Here is a 22,629-nt window from a genome sequence, read left to right on the forward strand (position 1 = left end):
CATCCATCCATCCATCCATCCACCCATCCATTCCTCATCCCTCCATCTATTCCTCCATCCATCATCCATCCATCATCCATCCCTCCATCATCCCTCCATCTATCCCTCCATCCACAGATCCATCCATCCCTCCATCCATCGAGCCATCCATCCCCCCATCCATCATCCCTCCATCCCTCCCTCCATCCATGGATCCCTCCATCCCTCCATCCATCCCTCCATCCATGGATCCCTCCATCCCTCCATCGCTCCCTCCATCCATCCCTCCATCCATGGATCCCTCCATCCCTCCATCCATCCCTCCATCCCTCCATCCATCCGTCCATCCATCCCTCCATCCATGGATCCCTCCATCCCTCCATCGCTCCCTCCATCCATCCCTCCATCCATGGATCCCTCCATCCCTCCATCGCTCCCTCCATCGCTCCCTCCATCCATGGATCCCTCCATCCCTCTCTCCCTCCCGTGCTGGCGCGGTGCCCGCAGGAGGCCCGGCCATTCCGCGGGCCATGTGGGTGAGATTTGTGGCGGGGAAGCGCCGGGAGAGCGCCGAGAGCGCGGCGGGCACGGGTCGGGATCTCCGCGCTCCCGCTCCGGGTTCCGCTCGCGCAATCGGCGACCAGCATGAAAAGAAACCCAGAAAAAAAAAAAAATTAAAAAATATATAAAAAATAAAGAAAGCCACCCAAACCAAACCCAACCCCCCAGCCCTCCCCCCGGCATCCTCGCTACCGGCTCCGCGGGCCCGGAGCGAGCCGCTGCTGGCCGTGCGGCCGTGCCCGAGCTGTCCCCGGCGGTGCTGTCCCCGCGGCTGGGCTGTGCCGAGCGGCGGGAGGAGGAGGAGGAGGAGGAGGAGGAGGAGGAAGGGCTGGGAGGGATGGCCCTGTCTGCCAGCGCCGCCGCCGCCCCAACAAATCCAGCGGCGCCGGGCGCCCCTCGGGGCCGCGCTCCTGTCCAAGGGGGGCTGCGGGGACACCAAACCGGCGGTGGCCGTGTCGGGGTGTCCCCAAAAATCCCGGAGCAGAGAGCTCCGGCAGCTCGCCCCGGGAGGAGCCGGGGACCGCCGGGGAGAAGCCGGGGACCACCGGGGAGAAGCGGGGGGCCACCGGGGCAGGGCGGGCATGTGGCGGGGCGGTTGTCTGCGGGCACCTTGCGGGGTGCGGGCGGTCCGTGGAGCCCCGAGCGGCCGGGGCGGGCACGGCCGGGGCTGGCAGGAGCGGGGGGCGCCGGCGGCCGCGGAGCCGCGGTGCCCCGGGGGACGAGGCGCGGTCGCGGTGTCCCCGCCGAGGCGGCGCTGGGCTCGAGCCGATTCCGGGAGCCCCCGGCCCCGCGGCCGCGCCCCGGTAAAGCCGTGATTGGCCGGTGCCCTCCCCGTATGCAAAGCACCGGGGGAATGACATTCCTCCGCACGCCTCCGCAGCCCCGACTCGCTCCCGGCCACCTCCAGCCAGCCCGGCGGCCGCCGGCCGGGCGCGCTCCCACCGCGCATCCCGGCAGGAATTCTCCTTCCCCACGGGAAGAAGCGGCAGCTCCCGGCCGTGGGAAGGCGCCGGGGCCGAGCCGAGGCTGGAGCTGCTCTTTAAACCCGGCCGGCGACTTCGGGGCTCGATCGGTGCTTTCCTCCTCCTCTCCTCTCCTCTCCCGCCGCCTCCTCGTTCCGCGGAAGGAAAGATTTCACCCGTTCCAAAGCAGCGGTTCCGTTGAGCGGGGTCGTTCTGAGGTTGTTTTGTTGAGGTGGTTTTTTTTTTTTTCGCTTTTTCAATTTTATTTTTTTTAACTTTACCGCCGGTTTTGGGTTTCGGCGTGGCGCGGCCGGCTCCATCCCGCAGGACGAGAGGGAGAAAAAAGCGGGTTTCCACCTGCTGCGGTTCTCAAACATTGTTCCTGCGGCCGAATTGGAGGAAGACGGTGTGAGATACTGAAAAAAAAAAAAAAAAAATTAGAAAGAGAGAGAGAGAATTGGCAGCGAGCGCCGAAGTTGTTGCAGACTGTTGGTTTGACTGCCGGGGAGGACGTGAGTGGGAGAGAGAGAGCGCTGTTGCACACACAAAACCACAGAGAGAAGCCACAATTTAACCAACATCCCCAGCCCCGAGCTCGCAGCTGTTGGACCTCTCAGCTCGGCGCTCGCCACCGGCTCTGACTTTTTCCTTAAACCGATGAAAAGCGCTGTACCAAAGGCAGAGAGTGGAAGCTCGAATTGCCGCGCACTGAGCTTTTCTTTTCTTTTTTCTTTTATTTTTTCTTTTTTTTTTACTTTTTTTTTGCGCAAGAATGACTAAAAGGTCATGACACGAGCGCTCTCGGAGCGACTCCGACCGAACTACTGAAGCTCACTTTCAAGGCTGCTTTTTTAAAAAAAAAAAAAAAAAAAAAGAAAGAAAGGAAAAGGAAAATCTCGCGGAGAACATTAATGGATTCCCGTCGTGTTTAAATCCTCTGCAGATTCCATTGTAAATATTTGATGAAGTCCGGTAGATGTGCGTGTGCGTGAGTGCGTGGCCGCGAATTTACACCCGGCTGTAGCCGGCTGACCTTTGCTCAGCGAGCCGAGCCCGCGATCCGCCTCCTCTGAAGAACAACCCCGAATTTCCCTCAAAGAGCGATTTTTAAAAAATTTTTTTATTATTATTTTTGGCCTCCAGAAGACGCCGGCGCGTTTTGGTTTCTCTTGGGACCGGAGAGAAATCACCTGGAAGAAACCGGGAAGCGCAGGCTCTGCGCGTATTTCTGCCCGCGTCTCCTGCTTGCTCGCCTCCCTATTTTTTTCACTTTTTTTTTTCCCCCCCATCTGGGAGTTTGGGATGAGCTTTATCCCCCCTCACTTTCCGCGTCCCGGCAAAGCCGCGCCCGTACGACCCTCGCGCTTATCGGATTAACGGGATCTGTTCCGCCTGGCCAGGAAGCCGAGAGTTAAAAAAAAAAAAAAAAAACCAACAACCAAACAAACCAAAAAAAACCCCACCCCAAATTAACTCTGCGGGGAAGACGGGCGCAGGACCAGCTCCAGCCCGCTCCCGTTTATGTTGTTCCCCAGAGAGCGGCTCGCCCAGGAGTTGCGCTCGCCTGGCCGCTCTGTAGGAACTCACTGGAGGTGTTGTGTGGCCCTAAAGGCTTGTTGTGATGCGTATCCCCGTAGATACCAGCACCAGCCGCCGCTTCACGCCGCCCTCCACCGCGCTGAGCCCGGGGAAGATGAGCGAGCCGCTGGCGCTGCCCGGCGCCGAGCACAGCGGGGCTTTGCCGGGGAAGCTGCGCGGAGCCGACCGCAGCATGGTGGAGGTCCTGGCGGATCACCCCGGGGAGCTGGTGCGCACCGACAGCCCCAACTTCCTCTGCTCCGTGCTGCCCACGCACTGGCGCTGCAACAAGACGCTGCCCATCGCCTTCAAGGTAAGAGCCGGGCAGGGCTGGGTGGGGGGAAAGAAATCGGGGGAAGGATGAGCGTCTCGGGGATGGGGGCTCGGGTCTGCGCCCGCGCTGCTCTCTCCGTCAGTCCTTGCCCTCCTTCCTTCCGTCCATCCTTGCGTCCTTTCATTTCCCCCCTTCCTTCCATGCTTTCTATCCCTCCTTCCATCCTTTCTCTTTCCTTCCATCCTTTCCCTCCTTCCTTCTATCCGTCCTTCCTTCCATCCTTTCTCTGCTTCCTTCCTTCCTTTCCCTCCTTCTTTCAATCCTTTCTATCCCTCCGTCCATCCTTTCCCTCCTTCTTTCCATCCTTTCCTTTCCCTCCTTCCTTTTCCTTCCTTCCATCCTTTCCCTTCCTTCAATCCTTTTGTCTCCTTCTTTCCATCCTTTTTTTCCTCCTCCTTTCCATCCTTTCCCTCCTTCTTTCCATCCTTTCCTTTCCCTCCTTCCTTTTCCTTCCACCCTTTCCTTCCTTCCATCCTTTTCCTTCCTTCAATCCTTTTTTCTCCTTCTTTCCATCCTTTTTTCCCTCCTCCTTTCCATCCTTTCCCTCCTTCCCTCTCCCGGCCGCGCTCGGGGCAGAAGAGGTGGCAGCCGGGGGATGCCAAGGGTTGGGAAAAGCTCCCTGCAGCCGCCGCCTCCCTCTTCTGCCCATTCATAACTCCGGCAGCGAGAGGCGGCTCCGCTCAAGGCGAGGGGGGGGGAAATAATAATAATTTAAAAAAAACCCAGAAACAAACACATTTTCTTTTCAAAAGCCGTCCCCGCGGAGTTTGGCCGCGCTGGGGAGAGGATGCCGCAGATGGCTGAGGGTGGCCCGGAACTGAAGGAGCCCCGGGATCTCCCCAGAATTCACCCAGGGTGGTGGCAGGTCCCTGTGTCCCTGTGTCCCTGTGTCCCTCTGTCCCACGGGGACACCGCCCGGGACGCGCCGGGTTTCCACCCCACCCCCTGCCAGGGACTCTGGGAGGGAGAAAACACCACAAAACAACCCGGCCACAATCCCAAAAAACCGCATTTCCTCTTTTCCCTGCCCGGCTTTGAGAACAGCAGAAGCCGCGGCCTAACCCGGGCAGAGCGCTTGGAGCTCTCTCCCCCTCCTCCTTTCCAGAATCCCTCTGCTAAATCCGAGTAAAATCCGGGAAAAAAAAAAAAAGATGGGGAGGAGGGAATGCGAGAGAACATCCCGGCTCTGCTCCTGTCCCGAGCGGTGCGTGGGATGCTTGTGGCGCTTCCCTCCCTTCCCGTTACCCGGCTCCCAGGAAAATCCTCCTTCCTTGGAGTAAAATCCTCCTCCCCTCGCTCTCGCTCTGGGTTTTTTTTTTTGACCCGGGACTGTCGCTGACTCCCTGACCTCGCTGCTTTTCTCGCTGTTCCTGGGGATTTGCTCCGGAGCGAGGGGAGGAAAAGGGAATTCTTGGCGTTATCCTTTTATCCGAGCCGGGAGCCGCACAGACACGCAGCTCCTGGGAGCCCCGGGGCTCGGTTTAGGATCGGGATTTGTCAAGCCCGGGCTTTTTATTTATTTTATTTTATTTTATTTTTCTTTTTTTTTTAATTTTCGCGGTCACTGCTAAGCCCCGGCTGCCTCTGCACAACTTTTTCTCCTTTTCCTCTCGCTCTTTTTTTTTTTTTTTTTTTTTTTTGGCCACCAGACTGGAGCCTTTGCTCCGCTTTGGGGGCGAGGAGAAAGGAGGGAGAAGGGAATCGGCTCTGCTTCGGGAATTCCCGCTGCCGAGGGAAAAGTTTTATTGTGTCTGCTCTTGTTCCCCGCAGATAAGAGCGGGGCAAAGGGAGGAACTTGATCACGGGGTCACTTCCTAAATTCCCACATTTAAATTAATTATTACACTCTTCCCCCGCGCAGCGGGCTGTTAATTAGCCGAGTTTTCCTGCTGGAAGGTAAAAGTCCGGCAGTGAAAAGCGCTCCGCCCCGCCGGGAAGGGAGATAAGAGGAATCCCGGATTTTCCTGGAGGATTCCAATGCCATCCCGGTCACATCCCGGCGTGGCTCTTCCCTCTCCTGCCCCATCCTCATCCCTAAGAGCTGGGAATGCCCCGTTGATGGTGGAAATTGCTCCTGTATAAAAATAAAATAAATTCCGGGGGCGGTTTCAGAGATGCCCGCAGCCTCTTTTCCCTCCTCTGTCCCACGCCCGCAGCCTCAGCTCCCCCCGCAGCTTCTCTGGGAGTTTGGAAAAGCGGGATAATTTCACCTGGAAATAGCCAGGAGGCGGGAAAAAAACCCCAAAAATTAATCAAACCCGCCCGAAAATTAGGAAAAGGTTTCATTAGGAGAGACTGGGAGGGTGGGCTGGGAGGCACCTGCTGCCTCTTCCACCCCCCAAATCCTCTCTGCTGAGAAATAGATCCTGAAGGAATTTGCCGCATCTCGGTGGCTTTCTACTAAATATGAAGGATTTGCAAAGCTGTTGTAAAAATCGGGGTTTTTTTCAGATTGTTTGGCCCCCGGAAAAAAAAAAAAAGAAAAAGAAAAAAAAAATCAGTTCAGATGATTCCTCTGCTGTCAATATTTTAGCTTGCATCCGGCAAAAAGCGCTGAGTTTTCTCGAGTGTTTGTTATTTTTATTCATTGTGGGGGTAAAAAGAGGCAGATGGAGAGTTTTCTCCTCACATTTAGGAAAAATCCACTAAAAAAATCTGGTATTGGGATTGGGGTATTATTTCAAACCAAACCGATCAATTTTCACTGGCTCCTCCTAAATTTAAGAATGATCCTGAAAGACTTAAGAAGTAATTCACAGTAACCAATAAGGTGCCACGTAAAAATCCATTGTCCAGACGCTGCTAAGAATCCAAATCTTAATTTAAGAGGCCAATTTGGATTAATTGGTGCAGGAGAAGGAAATTTAGATACCCCGCAGCTCTGCAAGCCTGATATTCTTCTCGCTCCTCTGGAAATACAAATTTTTAGAGGTGAAAAGTACAACAAAGTCCTTGATAACTCCGGTAACAAGTCCCAGCTTATCTGTTTAGTCTTTTTTTTTTTTCTAGTGTCAATATTTGTATTTCTGTTTCTATTGTCTGTGGCTCTAAAGTCTAGTTTCTTTTCTGGGCTGGGTCAGTTTTTGACTCGTTTTTCAGATTTTTCTTCCCGTTTTTTTCATCGCCGAGGTTGGGATCTGAAGGCTTTAAAATATTTCTGTCAGAGACAATTGGCCCTGGATCCGTGAAAAAGTTTGTGAAAGCTTAAAATCCCGGCGTAAATTCCCTTAAACCCAACATTTGCGTGGCAGGGTGATGCCCTGATTTTCCCCTTTCCCTGTTTTTTTTCTCTGTTAGATGTGGATGCTTCAAGGTTTTGCAGGACTTTTTAAGAACTGGCTGAGGAGCTGCTGATTTTGTGAGGATTTCCAAGCTTCGACATTTCCAGCAGGGCCTCGTTTCTGCCAAAATCGGGGAAATCTGAAGAGCCGAGCTGAGAGCAGGCCCAAAAATCAAAAAAAAAAATCAAATTACAGCACAGAGAGGAGAACAAAAACCCAAAAATCAGGGCCAGGGAGGAACGGGGAAAGGGGAAGTTGAAATCAAGATGTAAAGAGGGAATTTTGACCCAGAGATTTTAGCTTTGCATGTGGAAGTGAAAATCAGGGCTAGGGGTGAGCAAAGGGAGAGGACAGACGTGAAAAGCTCAGCCTCCTGTGGAACAACAGAAAAAAAAGCTGGGAAATACCTGGAAATGGGAAATTCTCTCATATTTTGGGAGGTGGCTGTGGCTGGGGAATAAAAATCAGGGCCGGATCAAGTAAAGGAGCCGCTGCTCCTGTTTCTAAAGAGCAAACGGATCAGAAAAGAGAAATAAAGTCAGGTTGTGACAAACTTCAGCCAATTTTAAGTGCCTGGACTGAAGTCAGAAAATGTCAAGAGGAAGGAAAATCTCGAGCTGCAGCTTGGAGGACGCAGTGCAGGGCTGGTTCCTCTTCCAGAGGGCAAAAGAGGAATTAAAAACAAGCTGGGTTTTTATCTCTGGGTTTGTTTTTCTGAGTGTGGGTTTTTTTTCTTTTTTTTTTTTTCTTTTTTTTTTGTTTTTTTTTTCTTTTTTTTGTTGTTGTAGTGCGTTGGAATTGGGGAAACAGCAATGGGTTCTAAAGAAAATCAGACAAAATAATTCAAGCTCTGATGTTTGTCAGAGGAGAGAGATCCCGGATACCCACGGAACTGAGTTTGTTTGGGGAATTCAAAAAGATGCTAGAAAAATTAAATTTTTCATCGTTAAAACAGTGTGAGCAGTGTAAACAAATCTGAATATTTGTGTTCAGAAATCTTTATATTTCTCATCAAACACCCAGTGAATCCTGTGTTCCTAAAGTTTCGATGGATTCTGTCACCCAGGAGCACAAACCTTTTAGGGAAAGAGGAAAGTCCTTCAGTTCAGGTCATGATTTCCATCCATCCACTCAAGGGTGAGGTCTGAAAATTATTTGCTTTATGCTCCTGAAGGAAAAAAAAAGGAATTGTTCAGTAATTTAGGATTAAACGTTTGATTGAGGCCTGATTTTCCGTGGCCTTGCTCTGGATTTCTGCTTGGGCAGCTCTGTTAAGAGCTCCTGATATAAATCAAACCATCGAGGGCTGCTACTCGAATTTATTTATTGACAATTACAGAGGTTTTGGAGAGCTCATTTTCTGTATTTTAACTCTCAGAGCATTTTTCATTTCACATCACGCCGGGGGTTTCGGAGGTGCACCAAAGAAGAAAAATTTCTGTCCAACCATTAGGAAAAATCGGGTTTGAAAATGGTAGAAATCCATGATGAGTTAAAAAAAAAAGATGTATTTTCAAGAATATAAGTTATCGCAATACAATGGTGTTCTAAAAATCCACTCTCTTAGGTCCTTTGGCTCTCCAGGAAATGGGGAGGAGAAACTTTTTATCCGGATTGGAAAACATTTTAGTGCAGCAACAAACCAAATCCCGCCATTTAGCGGGATTTATCGTTTCAGAGCTCAAATTCTATCCCCAACCTGAAAAATCCCTCGATTAGAGAACAACGAAGGGCACAGCGCTCGGGGGAAGAGGAGGATTCCCATCCCAGCAAATCGGGAATGGTTCCCATCTCCTCCAACACCCGCTTGGGCCCACCCAGATTTCCACGGCGGCTTCTTCCTCCCGCTTTTACCTTTCCATGAAACGAAGGAAACTGAGGGTTCTGCTCTTGCTTGGTTGCAGGTGGTGGCCCTGGGGGACGTCCCCGACGGGACCCTGGTGACGGTGATGGCCGGGAATGACGAGAATTACTCGGCGGAGCTGCGCAACGCCACGGCTGCCATGAAGAACCAGGTGGCGCGGTTCAACGACCTGCGCTTCGTGGGCAGGAGCGGCAGAGGTACGGGGTGGGGTTCCGTCTCCATCTTCTGTCCCTGGAAACAGAGTTGGGAAATTTTTTTTATCCGCCAAGGAATGCTGGAAGATATAGCACCATTCCGTCCCAAAGGCGCGGGGTGAGCTGGGGGGGTTTCCGTGTTTCGTTCCCAGCCCGTTTTCCGCGTCGCTCCGGTTTTTAAGCGCTGAAATCCCATTGGGGGAAAAAAAGGTGAGAGCCCACCCAGAGAGTGACATTTCGACTCTGGCAGCCGCCCCTGCTGATTTAGGCCGCGCAGTATTTCCCGTGGTTAGGTTTAAGTGGCAGATTTTCAAATTAAAGCGAGAATTTTCAGCTCGTGGTCGTCTCGGGGCTCCCCAGCGCTCCCTGCAAAAACTGATCTCTGCAGCAGAGAGAGTCAGGCTAAAAACACAAATAATTCCCACACAGACCTAAAAATTTCACAGGTTCCTGACGTGCTGAAGGCTCTTTCTCTGACCTTTTTTTTCTCTCAAAATTCAACGGTCATGGCAGCTGATGTCTCCTGAAACATGGAGAGGAGGGACCAGGCAGGACAGAGGGGTTTAAAATCTGATTTATCTCTGCCACGACCAGTAGTTACCGGTAGGAAATAAAAAGGCTTTTGGAGCGTAAATAACAAGTAAGAGTTGAAGCTGACTTAGAGTGGGACTGTGTAAAAATATTAGGAAGCTGCAAAGAGCGCCTGATGTGAGTGGGCAGTGCATAAAGCTTCATCCCGAAAAAAATCAGCAGAATTCCCTTTAAAACGTCACTCCTTAATCCGATATCCTACAAATTCCAAGAGAAGCACTTAAAATAAACCGATGGAATGGTGAGGAGACTTCAGGGAGGTTCAGTCAAACCCCCAAACAGAAGCCAGCGAGCTGTGGCACAGAAAAAGCTCAGGAGAAGGAGCAGCCTCTCTCTTTTAAGGTCAGGGATGAAAATCTGTCACATTTCCAGTGTGAACTCAAGGTGTTATTTTATTACGTGTCTTCCTTCTGTTTAATTCGTCTTTAAAATTGGAACGGGGCGTTGCGGCATTCCAGCGTTATTCCAGGACAATTTAGTGACAGGGCAGCATCTCCTGAACTTCAGGAGGTCTCATTTTGGAGCAATCTGTGCTCTGGTGTCCCTCGGAAGTCAGGGGTTGCTGCCCCTTCCCCACCACCTTCCCCTCCCTCTGTTCCCATGCGACGCCCGAGCCGCGTCCTGGTTCCACACGCGGGTTCCTGATTTTCAGGAGAGCCCCAAAGCTGACCCACTTCTGGCTTTTATTCCAAGCGGGGGAGATGTGTCAGGCTGGAGAGCGAGGAAGTTCTCCTGATTATACACAACAGCCTTTCCTGGCCTTTGAAGTGAAAAGCACCCGTGGACACCCTTCCAACACAAACACCGCCGCAACACCGCGAAAGCGCGGCCCCCGCCGGAGCGCTAAATACATTTTAGGAACAAAATCCCCATCCAGTTTTTCCTCTGGGTCCTGCAGGGTTTTTAGCCGAGGGTACGGAGGCAGCAAATTGCGTTGTTTGGGCCGTCCTCAAATGGAAAACACCCGCAGCTGAGAACGTCGCCTTGTAATGCCAGTGAGGAATAATGATAGGGTAATGCAGAGCAAATTATATCCATTTACTGAAAACATGAGAGATGCTGTAATGTCTAAAAGTATCAGTCATTAAACGCGGTCATTTGGAATATTAAAGGTACCACCTTTTCAGTAAATGGAATTTGCATTATGATTCAGAGCTGACTGTTTAGAAGATTCAAATGAATAGCTGGCAGAGAGCGCTGGAGAAGCTCATAAAAACAAACCTGTGGTTCAGTTCCTGGCCATGGTAATGAGGCTGGAAATCATAACAGGCAACTGGGGGGAGCCTCAAGGTCAAAATCCAGCGGCTGGGACAAAGCAGGCCCTATTTCTTGGGAATACGGATCCCTTACCCCGCTCCTTTCGCCGCTCACGGACACCAGCCCGGGGTTTCCAGGCGTGGTATCCCAATCCAGGCGCTGAGGATCCTTTAAGTGGAGGGATTTGGGAATGCTGCGTGCTATTAGTCAGGTTCAACATCCTCACCTGCCCATCTTTGGGGCGGTGACTAATGGATGCTTTTGTTTACTCCTCCGCCAGGGGATTGTTTTCCAAAGGTGGGGATTGTTTGCCTTTGTGCGGGATTTCGGGAGCTGCTGTTCTGCGGCATTTGCACAAAGCCTGCAGCAGAAGGTGGCTGCTTCAAAGGGCACTGCTGCCTTTGATACTCGGCTGCAGGAAAATGAGCCCCGACTTTGTTTGCCGTGGAATATTTGAGCTGGGATCAGCTCAGTGCCACCGGTGATAATGCGGTGCCAGGGGCGTTGTGCGAGCAGGAACCGAGAGTTCACGTTGGTTCAGGCCACGGTGGAGGCTCCTTGTGTCCCTCAGGGGATTTAAAATCCTTGTTTTGAATCCCTGATGGAGAATCAGGAGTGGTTTTGAGTGGCGATCATCAAGTCCCCATTAAAATCCCCTCAGCAGCCGCAGCTCTGTCCCTTCCAAGGAGGAAATTCCCGTTCTTGGCCCTCTTCATAAATAATTTCAATGACTTCCATGAAATCCAGCAAGGCAGGTCTGTGTCCAACATTATTTTCCCTGTTTTCCTCCTGGTTTTGGGAGGGATCCCCCTGATCTGGGGGCCGATTTCCCCTCATCAGTATTTGGCACCAAATATCAGCCAAACTTTCAGCCTCGTTCCGCGCCTGACACCCGCGAGTTTGCCCCGTGCCGCTCGGCCTTGTTTAGAGTTAAAAACCCAAAATGTTTCATTTTCTTTGCACCCAAAATAGGAGCGAGACTGTCACAGGTCACCCTAAAAAGTGGAAGAAAAGCAGTTTGGCTTTTGGTGGGGTTTTTTTGTGGGTTTTTTTTTTTTTTTTTAGTCTCAACCAAAGAGATTTCCATTGGATTTGGCCGGGATCCAAGGCTCCGATTCCTCAGCCCAGTCGGAGAACGCTACTGGGCAAACCTGCCCGTCTGGCTCGGGAGCCCCACCGAGTCATTTCGGGAAGAAAAATGTCCTTTTAAAACTCCAGCCAATCTCAGCCTCCCCCCCCTCGGCCTGATTACCTGCTTAAAACAAAATTAATCTTGATTTTTCGCCCTCCGTTCGTGAACGTTCCGAGCTTCCAACTGCTCCTGTTGCAACGTATCCCTGGGGTTTTTTTGTTTTTTTTTTAGTGGATAAAGAACCGGTTTAGGTCACTCTGATGAAATGGATCTGATGCAAAAAAAAAAAAAAAAAAAAAAAGCCTGACACCGTAAAAGTTCATTGGTTAAAATTAAAAATAAATAGTTATTTTGGAGAAGGGAAAGCTCCGTGGCTCGGGGAACGTGAAATATTTTCCTCATGGAATCATTAATCCCAGTTCCTATCTTCTTTGGAGGACGTAAGATTCCAAAAAATCCCAACAAATAAACATGTTTTCCAGATGAAAATGATTATTAATGGGTTATCCTAAGAGTAGCTAATGGAGAAGTGTCTTGGCTTGCTGCAGGAGATCTCAATCTAAACCTGAGAGCTGGAGTTCCAGGAGAGTTTTAGAAACTGCACCTTGGAAAGGACGGAAAATTAAATCCATGCGTGTGTTTCCTCAGGATTAGAGGAACTGGAGCAAATTTTGTGGTATTTTTTCAATTTCCCCGGAGCCAAAGCAGGTGTAGCTTTGTAGAACACCAGAGCTTTCACCGAGCGCAATTTCCCCCGTCAGGACTCCTCCCTCTGGATGTCATTCCCAGGGAAAAAAAAAAAATATATATATATATATATATCGCTCTAAGACAAAAAAATCTCGAAAAATACTCAAACTCCAAAAATTACTGGCCAGGATTCCAAATGCAATTATTTTTATTGGTCTCCCCAAGCCAGAGTTTTGCTCCTTCTTTGCGGGCTGCGTTATTTGAGCACTCGGTTGAGACTGATTTTATTTTTTTTGACCGAAATGCACTCAAAATTATAAAAGTATGTGCAAAACAGAGGATGCTGCCCTTCAGCAGGGTCGTAAAACCAGTATTAAGCAGGCGTCCAGGTTCTGATCCAAGCCTTTGGAATGCTGCAGGGGACGTGGGATCAGATCCTGGAGTCGCAATAAGCGGAGTTTGCCAGATGGGATGGAAATCGGAGAAATCCATCAGCAATCGGCTGGGGGGAAAAAAAGGGCCAATGGATGGAGTTTAAAATAAAATATTTGTTTGGAGCTTGGATTGATAAGGATGTGGCAATTGAAGGAAGCTACAGCCAGCGGAAGGGAATGGGGATTTTCTTTGGATCTTGGGAAGAAATTCTTCCCTGTGAGGGTGAGGAAGGGCTGGAATGGATTTCCCAAAAAGCTGTGGCTGCCCCTGGATCCCTGGAAGTGTCCAAGGTCAGATTGGAGCAACCTGGGCCAGTGGAAGGTGTCCCTGTCTGGGGAACTGGATGATCTTTCTCGTTCCTTCCAATCCCAAATCATTCCATGATTTCGTGACTCAGTGAAAGGAAGGGGCTGTGCCCTGGGCGTGTGTTGGAGGATCTTCTTCCATGACTCTTCTCCAGGGACTCTTCTCCCTCCATTCTGTTCTGAACGCTGAATCTTCCCTGAAATACAGAGGCCAGGAGCGAGAAGTTTATTTTTAAGTGATTTAGGGTGGCTTGGTTGCGTCACTCATTTGAGCCAAGGTTTCCGTGCGATCCCAGCAAACCCAGCCCTCCAAAGGGGATGGAAACCTTGGCAGGGGAGTAATGGAAGGAGGAAAGGAGAGGAAAAGCCTTTCCCAGAGCCTGAGGTGCCTTGGGCTCGCTCCGAGCGGCCGGGGCTGTGGAAATCTCCAGTGGTGGAATTAACCCCATGGGTAATTCCATACAAGGGCTGGACTCCCAAAAACCATCCTGTGGGATGAGGCTGGCCCTGGGCAGGGATGTGATGGCAGGAGAAAGGAGAGGAAAAGCCTCTCCCAGCGCCCAGGGTTCCTTGGGCACTCTTACTCCGAGCAGCCGGATTTGTGAATTTGTGGAATTAAATCCACGGATGATGATGTTCCGTGCAGTTGTTGGAGTCCCATAAAACATCCCATGGGATGGGGCTGAGCAGCAAACCCAGCCCTCCAAAGGGATGGGAACCTCGGCAGGGATGCAGTGGCAGGAGAAGAGGAGAAAATCCTTTCCCAAGGTTCTGAGTAGCTGGGTTCAGGAATCCTTGACTGAGGAATTAACCCCATGGATGATGCTGCTCCTCACAGGGGCTTGGACTCCTCAAAAAATATCCCATGGGATGAGGCTGAGCAGCAAACCCAGCACCTTCCAAAGGGCATGGGAACATTGACAGGGATGCCGTGGTAGGAGAAGAGGGGAAAATCCTTTCCCAGTTCCTGAGGTGCTTTGGGCTTGCTCTGAGAAGCTGGATTTAGGAATTCCTGAAGGAGGAATTAAACCCACAGATGATGCTGCTCCATGCAGGGCTTGGACTCCCATAAAATATCCCATGGGATGAGGCTGAGCAGCAAACCCAGCACCTTCCAAAGGGCTGGGAACATTGACAGGGATGCAGTGGTGGGAGAAGAGGAGAAAATCCTTTCCCGGTTCCTGAGGTGCTTTGGGCTTGCTCTGAGAAGCTGGATTTAAGAATTCCTGATTGAGGAATTAAACCCACAGATGATGCTGCTCCATGCAGGGCTTGGATTCCCATAAAATATCCCATGGGATTAGGCTGAGCAGCAAACCCAGCACCTTCCAAAGGGCTGGGAACATTGACAGGGATGCAGTGGCAGGAGAAGAAGAGAAAATCCTTTCCCGAGGCTCTGAGTATCTGGATTTAGGAATTCCTGATTGAGGAATTGACCCCACGGATGATGCTGCTCTATGCAGTTGTTGGAGTCCCAAAAAAAACCATCCTGTAGGATGAGGCTGAGCAGCAAACCCAGCACCCTCCAAAGGGATGGGAACCTCGGCAGGGATGCAGTGGCAGGAGGAAAGGAAGGGGGAATCTTTTCCCGGTGCCCAAGGCTCTCCCTCGCTCCGAGCAGCCGGATCCAAGAATCCACGATTGAGAAATGAAACCCCACGGACAACACTGCTCCTCACAGGGGTTGGACTCCCAAAAAAACCCCATCCCGTGGGACGAGGCTGAGCGTGCCTGCAGTGGCCCTGCCAGCTCCCAAAAACCCCTCTCCGCCTGGCCACTAAAGATTTCATCGGGGCGAATAAACTCCCGCTCCGAGCGCGTCAACAGGAGAAAAATAATGGCAAGAGGGCTCGGAGAACTTCCTGTCTCCGGGAGCATTCCTGCTGTAAACAGTGGCCATGCCAAGTGCTGAACCACTGCCCTCAGTCCAATAACAATAAATCTATTTTTTGGTTCTGCACAGCTCGGCTTTGGATATATTTTTTTTTTTCTTTTTTCAGTGCTGAGGATGAGGCAGACGCCACCCTGGGAGCGTTTTCCCAATTTTTTTTTTTTTTTTTTTCTTCCTCGTTGTTGTTGTTTTTCCCCTGATAAAAGGGCTTCCCAGAATGTTGTTTAGGGAAAACAAAGTACCTCTGGAGATGAAAAGGTTGCATAGTTTCGAGAGATCTTGGTTTGCCCTGCAGCTTTTTTCCTGTTGGTTTTACTTTTTCTTTTTTCAAATTTGCTTTTATTTTGCTGATTGGTGGGTTTTTTGGGGTTTTTTTTTTTTGTTTTTTGGTTTTTTTTGGTGCTACCCTTCGGATCTCCTGGAATTCCGGTTTAAATATACTGATTTTTGTGTGTGGGAGGGGCTGTGTCCCCACATCCCAACTCCAACAAGAGCAGCTGTTTTGTCACCGAGGTAAAATCCTGCCAGGAGATGGATTAGGCTCGGGGCCGGCCAGAGAACTTGAGCAGGAGTGAGGATGCTGCAAATCAGCGGTCTCAATCGCCGTCAAGAGCGTCTTTTCCAGCACAGTCATGTGCATAAACCCTCATCCGGCTGAATCAGTCTCTGTTCCCTTCCAAAAACCCTGCAGGAGCGGGAAAAAAATATTAAAAATAGACTTTTTTTTTTTTTTTTTTTTTTTTTTTTTTTTTTTTACATTTCCTATTATCTTAACGCTGCGTCTCTCCACCTTTTTTTTTTGCCCCCATCCCTCTCCCCAGTGTTTTCCCCGCCGTTTTATTTCCACGGGAGTTCTCTCAGCCTCTCCAAATCGTTTATTCCCTTCATTTCTGCCCACCCTTTCCTCCCTCTCGGGATGATATGCCCAGGAATCCCCTTGGAGAGCTGCAGCCTCTGGGCTCAGGGTGGGAATTCTGTGCAAAAACCTTTTGGCATCGTGGTAGGTTTGGGGCTCAAAAAACCAAAAAAACAACAAAAAAAACACCTCAAAAATGGAAAAAAAAAAAAAAAGGAAGAAAAAAGAAAAAAATAAGATGCAAGGAAAGATCCTAAATTCCTTTTGGCTTTTCCCACCGAACCCACGTGAGGAGGGAGAGGGAGAGGGAAGGAGCTGAAGGGAAAAGCTTTGGCAAAGGCACGGATTTTCACACAGGCTTGGACTTTGCGCACGGAGCCCTGTCCGCCTCCAAGGGCGCAGAGCTGGAAGCCGGCAGCTTCCAGGTTGGTAATGGCAGCGTTTTCCCCCTTCCCTGGACATCCATGGGGTTCTCCCGAGCTCTGGGATCGATGTGCGCCGCATTGGTGGAACGAGAGCACGGGCACTCCTTGCTCCGAGGAAGCAGCCCCAGGGCAGCTGCAGAGCGCAGGGAGCCGCTGGAGGAGCGGTCAGGTTGGGACTGATCCTCTCCAGGTGGAATTCCTCTCTGCTGGAATGGTGATGGGAGGGTTCCTTGCCTTTCCTGCTCACGCAGGGCGTTGCTCTTCCAGGGAATCCGAACATTCCCTGCTCCCTGCAGCTGGAGTCTCTGCCTGCTGGCGAGCTCAAGGGTCACCAGTGCCCCTCAGGGCAGGGACAGGGTTTGTTCCCAGCTCCTCTGTGCCACGGAATCATGGAATGGGTTGGGAAGGATGGGATTGTAAAGATCCAACCCCCCTGTGATGGGAAGGGACAATTTTCTGTGTCCTAGGTTGCTCAGAACTGCATCCAGGCTGGCCTTGGGCACTGCCAGGGATCCAGGGGCAGCCACAGCTGCTCTGGGAATTCCATCCCAGCCCATCCCCACCCTGCCAGGGAACAATTCCTGATTCCCAATCTCCCATCCAGCCCTGCCCTCTGGCACTGGGAGCCACTCCCTGTGTCCTGTCCCTGCAGCCCTTGGGAATTGTCTCTCTCCAGCTTTCCTGGGGCTCCTTCAGGCCCTGCAAGGCCACCCTGAGCTCAGCCCAAAGCTTCTCCTGGCCAGGCTGAACCATTCCCCCTGTACTGGCACTGCAAAAAGGAGAGGGACTGAGGTAAAATCCAGGTCTCCAAGGGATTTTTCCAGGTTTCCAGGACAATGCACCAAGCCATGAATATGCCTGGGAGTGGGATGTGCCAAAAGCAGAACACCCACGGCACGAGGTTTTCCTGGTCTGAGGATCAGGCAAAGGATGAGGAAAGTGCTTTGAGGGGAAAAGAAATCATAGGCTCAAACAGAAAAGCAGCCAGAGAATCCAAGAATGGTTTGGGAATGATTTTAAGGATCCATTCCCACCCCTGCCGTGGCAGGGACACCTCCCACTGTCCCAGGCTGCTCCAAGCCCCAGTGTCCAACGTGGCCTTGGGCACTGCCAGGGATCCAGGGGCAGCCACAGCTGCTCTGGGAAACCTCTGCCAGGGCCTCACCAACCTCACAGGGAACAATTCCTGATTCCCAATCTCCCATCCAGCCCTGCCCTCTGGCACTGGGAGCCATTCCCTGTGTCCTGTCCCTGCAGCCCTTGGGAATTGTCTCTCTCCATTCGCTGGAGAAGAGCAGCAGCTTCCAAACCACGGGGAGGGCACAGAGGCCGCAGCTCAAGGCCAAGTGACGCCTCTTGAGGCCTCGAGGGCTTTGGGGTGTTTTTTGGGAGAAGCCCCCTCAGAAATCCCCCTGGACTGGGGGCAGGGGAGAGGTGGGAGGTGGAATTTTGGACTTAATCCCGCTTCAGACGGATAAATCCGCTCGTGAATCTGGGCCTTAACCTTTCCATGTCTCTGTCATCCCTATAAAGTCTGGGGGATAATTTCTACCTCAAAAAAGCTGATGAATGGTCTGGAACTACAGCTGGGCTCAGGGCTATCATTAGGCTCAAGGATCCCAAGGCATTTTCCGCGAGAGGGTGGGAGAAGCTTTGCGCTGGAGCCGTTTCATCCTGAGCCGTCCTTTCCACCCGCTCTTCCTGGTTTTTTTCCCTTTCCTCGGACTCCTCGGCAGTGACGCAGCAGTGAGGACAGTCTGTGGGCAGAGCTGGATGCACTTTGTGCAGGTCAGGTCATTTCTGAGCACCCCAAAACCATTCCGAGCTCTGGTCCAGACGAGCGTAAAACAAAAACGATTCTGCACTGAGAAGGAAAAAGCAAAATTCCCTGATGTTTAGACAACAGCTTGGAAGCAGAGATTCAGGTTTTGGGGAGCCCGTGCATAGAAGCATCAGAAATTTCCATTAGATCAATTTCTGGGGAAAATAAATAAAAATAAAATCATCCCACCCTCTCCAAACATGAAGTTTGTGGAAACAGAGCATCTCTATTTCAAGCCTTCAGATATTTTAATGGCATTTTTTTCTTTCTGAGGGCTCCAGCTGACATCTCCTTGTGCTGCCACTTGTGCAGGGGCCGGGCACCCCAAGCACCTCATTCCTGCTGGGCTGTAATTATTGTCTCCACCCAAGTTCCTAAGAATTTTATGGTGGTTACTGCAGCAGCTCCACTTAGAGGTAGAGGCTGCTCGGCTTTTCCATTAAATTCTCTTCCTTCCTCCCCCCACCCCCTCCCCACTCCATGGATTTTAAAGCTTTGATCCATTTTGGAAACTTGATCTGCAGGCTTACAGCCCCAGGCAGCATCCCACCCCACAAATCCAGCTCCAGCAGGACGCTGGGGTTGTTTTTGAGGACGAAAAACAACGACTCAGCGGAGGTTGGTGTAACTCTGGTGCGCAGACACAACCACAGGAACCACCTGCACCACAAAGCTGAGATTTCCACAGGACCTGAGGGTGCTGGGACACAAAGGATGATCCTGGCAGCCAAATTCCTCCCACAGCTCCCACTCTGGAATTGGCCATCAGCACACGGGGCATTCCTGGGGCTTTGGGGTTGGCAGAGGTGGCTCGTGGCTGTGGCAGCTCCTGGGTGACAGCCTTGGGTGGCTTTTGTGTCCCCTGTGCCCCCTGAGGTGAGAGCCCAGCTGCAGAGCTGGGATCCAGCACAGGGAGCACCTGGAGCTGCTGGAGAGAGCCCAGAGGAGGCAGCAGGATGAGCAGAGGGATGGAGCAGCTCTGCTGGGAGCAAAGGCTGGCAGAGCTGGCATTGTTCAGCCTGGCCAGGAGAAGCTTTGGGCTGAGCTCAGGGTGGCCTTGCAGGGCCTGAAGGAGCCCCAGGAAACCCGGAGAGAGACAATTCCCAAGGGCTGCAGGGACAGGACACAGGGAATGGCCTCAAACTGCTAGAAGGAAGGCTTCTCTTGGATATTGGGAAGGAATTGTTCTCTGGGTTGGTCATGAGGGACTAGAATGGAATTCCCAGAGCAGCTGTGGCTGCCCCTGGACCCCTGGCAGTGCCCAAGGCCAGGTTGGACACTGGGGCTTGGAGCAGCCTAAGACAGTGGGAGGTGTCCCTGCCATGGCAGGGGTGGGAATGAGATGATTTTTAAGTTCCCTTCCAGCCCCGACCATTCTGGGATTCTGCTGCAGGACACCCTGTCCTCAGAGAGCTCCTCTTTTCACATCCTCTTTTATTCCTCTCCTCTCCTCTCCTCTCCTCTCCTCTCCTCTCCTCTCCTCTCCTCTCCTCTCCTCTCCTCTCCTCTCCTCTCCTCTCCTCTCCTCTCCTCTCCTCTCCTCTCCTCTCCTCTCTCCTCTCCTCTCCTCTCCTCTCCTCTCCTCTCCTCTCCTCTCCTCTCCTCTCCCAGATTCTCGGTCATTTTCCTCTTTTCCTGCCGCAGCTCCTTCCCGATCAATGGCCACCACCATTTCCTGCCCACCCAACTCAGCTGACACCTATTTTCACGCTCTAAGCACAACAAATTGTGCTTTTGTGGCATCTCTGCTCAACATTCACAGGGAAAAAACTCCCCAAGGTGGCAAAAGCAGCAGCCTGAGAGAGGGGGAAAACAGGAATCCGGCTGAGAGTCCGGTTTTACACCCCAGCCACGAAATTTTTCCAGGGAATGCCCATCTAAACCCGAGGTGCTGGAGGGCAGAAGGGCCATCAGGTGCCACCGGGCTGCCCTTTTCCACACTTTGTCAGGCTGGCAGGGATCAGCACAGGACGGTGTCGTCACCACAGCCCACGGCCCGGGGAAGTGAAACCCCTCGGCAGCGCAGAAGTGAAACCGGCGGCGCACAAATCGCCAAATTCGAGCGTGAAACATCTGTGTGTCCTCCCCACCCCCGAAAAAAAAAAAAAAAAAGAAACCAAAAAAAAAACCAACCATAAAACCGTCACAGACAGAAAAATCATCTGGTTCAGTGAGCTCAGTCCCAGCCTTGCAACATTTCTCGGCTTTTTGTGTGAGAGAGGCTTCTGAGGGCTCCGGGTGAGATGCTGGAGGTGCTGCCTGCTCCAGGAAGGGACAAAAAAGCAGAAATGTGGTTTTAAATCGGCGCCGACCCGTTCCTGGCACGCCGGGTGCTCGTCCCACCAGGAGGGTGTTTCTCTCAGGAAAGGGATTTGAATGTTGGTGCCACTGTGGCTCGAGAAAAAATGGGAAAAAGTGACTTTAGAACCTCCCTCCCCATCTCCTTGGGGCAGCTGAGATTTCAGGGAGCCCTCCAGGGTGGGATTCCCAAGATGTTTGTGCTCTTTCGGTGTCCTGGGATCCACCTGGAACTCCTCTGAGGATCCCCCAGAGTCTTTTCATCCCTTGATTCAGACTCCCTCTGTCCCAGGGAGCAGCCCCAGCCTCCTGCCCGGGCTGATTTTTCTCTTTTCACGGAACCTGCATCACCCTGAGACTCCTCCCAGGCATTTCTTGGGGGGTGGGGGGTGGAATTTTTTCCACTTCTCTAAGGAATTGAGGCAGCAAAACTCAGGGCCCGAGTTATCTTTATTAGAACAGCTGGAAAACAACAGCAGCACCAGTTTCCGCACCTGCCGGGGCGGACGTTTCATGTCCTGAGACGGTATTTTTGACTTCCGAAAGAAGCAAACGCTCAGGGAAAATCTCCCCCGGAGCGCCAGGGACTTCCCTGGTCACCCGCAGAAGGTGACATTCCCATCCGAGCGCCCGCCGAGCTCGACAGCGCTCGAGCCCCCTGATGTAATTCGGGTCGCTCCATGGAATTCCTGCCTTGCCTGGGGTTCAGAGTGCCGAAATAATTCGGGCTGGGCACCTGTCATTTGGACCTCGCCGAAATAACTGGAAGGATTCCCCCCCACGAGGTTCTGCTGGCCTCCTTGCTCCGGGAAGAACGCAGCGGCTCTGCTGCTTTTCCCAGCCCAGGGTTGGAATTGTTAGGAAGGAAAAAAAAAAAACATGGAGAAAAGGAGGGAAAGAGTTTGGAGGGCATGTGTGGAGTGCTGCAGGGAGCTGGGGAGGAAAGGGAAAGGGGAAAAGCCAGGATCAACCAGGTCCCTGCAGGAATGAGCTGGTTTTCCAGCTTTATTGTGGGAAAAAAATCGGGATTTGAGAGCTGAGAAAGAAAGGAAAAGGGAAAAGCCAGGATCAACCAGGTTCCTGCAGGAATGAGCTGGTTTTCCAGCTTTATTGTGGAAAAAAAATTGGGATTTGGGAACTGAGAAAGAAAGGAAAAGGGAAAAGCCAGGATCAGCCAGGTTCCTGCAGGAATGAGCTGGTTTTCCAGCTTTATTGTGGAAAAAAATCAGGATTTGGGAGCTGAGAAAGAAAGGAAAAGGGAAAAGCCAGGATCAACCAGGTTCCTGCAGGAATGAGCTGGTTTTCCAGCTTTATTGTGGGAAAAAAATTGGGATTTGGGAACTGAGAAAGAAAGGAAAAGGGAAAAGCTAGGATCAACCAGGTTCCTGCAGGAATGAGCTGCTTTTCCAGCTTTATTGTGGAAAAAAAATCAGGATTTGGGAGCTGAGAAAGATAGGAAAAGGGAAAAGCCAGGATCAACCATGTTCCCGCAGGAATGAGCTGCTTTTCCAGCTTTATTGTAGAAAAAAAAAATCAGGATTTGGGAGCTGAGAAAGAAAGGAAAAGGGAAAAGCCAGGATCAACCAGGTTCCTGCAGGAATGAGCTGCTTTTCCCACAAATATTGTGAAAAAAAGAGAAAAATTTTGGGATTTGGGAGCTGGGAAGGAAAGGAAAAGGGAAAATCCAGGACCAGCCATATTCCTGCAGGAATGAGCTGCTTTTCCGGGTTTATTGTGGAAAAAAATCAGGATTTGGGAGCTGGGAAGGAAAGGAAAAGGGAAAAGACAGCACCAGCCATGTCCTTGTGGGAATGAGCTGCTTTTCCAGCTTTATTGTGGAAAAAATCACAGTATTTGGGAGCTGGGAAAGAAAGGAAAAGGGAAAAGCCAGCACTGGCCACGTTCCTGAAGGAATGATCTGCTTTTCCACAAATATTGGGGAAAAAAAATAAAAATTTCAGGATTTGGGAGCTGGGAAGGAAAGGAAAAGAGAAAAGCCAAGACTGGCCGTGTTCCTGCAGGAATAAGCAGCTTTACCATAAATATTGTGGGGGGGAAAAAAAAAAAAAAAAAAACACAGCCAAAAAAAAACCCCCAAAACCCAAAAAAACCCACCAAGATTTGGGAAGGAAAGGAAAAAAAAAGACAGCACCAGCCATGTCCTTGTGGGAATG

The 22,629-nt window shown here is 51.3% G+C and overlaps 1 protein-coding gene across 2 annotated transcripts in view; it reads left to right on the forward strand.

The window, feature by feature from the left end:
- The first annotated feature begins 1,674 nt into the window (after positions 1–1,674).
- Positions 1,675–22,629, forward strand: part of RUNX1 (RUNX family transcription factor 1) — an 89,984-nt gene continuing 69,029 nt past the window's right edge. For both annotated transcript variants that reach the window (XM_040056839.1, XM_040056840.1), the window contains exons 1-2: positions 1,675–3,393; positions 8,600–8,756. In XM_040056839.1, coding sequence (XP_039912773.1) covers positions 3,124–3,393; positions 8,600–8,756 — 427 coding nt within the window. In that variant the 5' untranslated portion in view covers positions 1,675–3,123. The remainder of the gene's footprint in view (positions 3,394–8,599; positions 8,757–22,629) is intronic.

This window comes from Hirundo rustica, chromosome 2 (assembly GCF_015227805.2).
Source record: "Hirundo rustica isolate bHirRus1 chromosome 2, bHirRus1.pri.v3, whole genome shotgun sequence".
Lineage (NCBI taxonomy): Eukaryota > Metazoa > Chordata > Aves > Passeriformes > Hirundinidae > Hirundo > Hirundo rustica.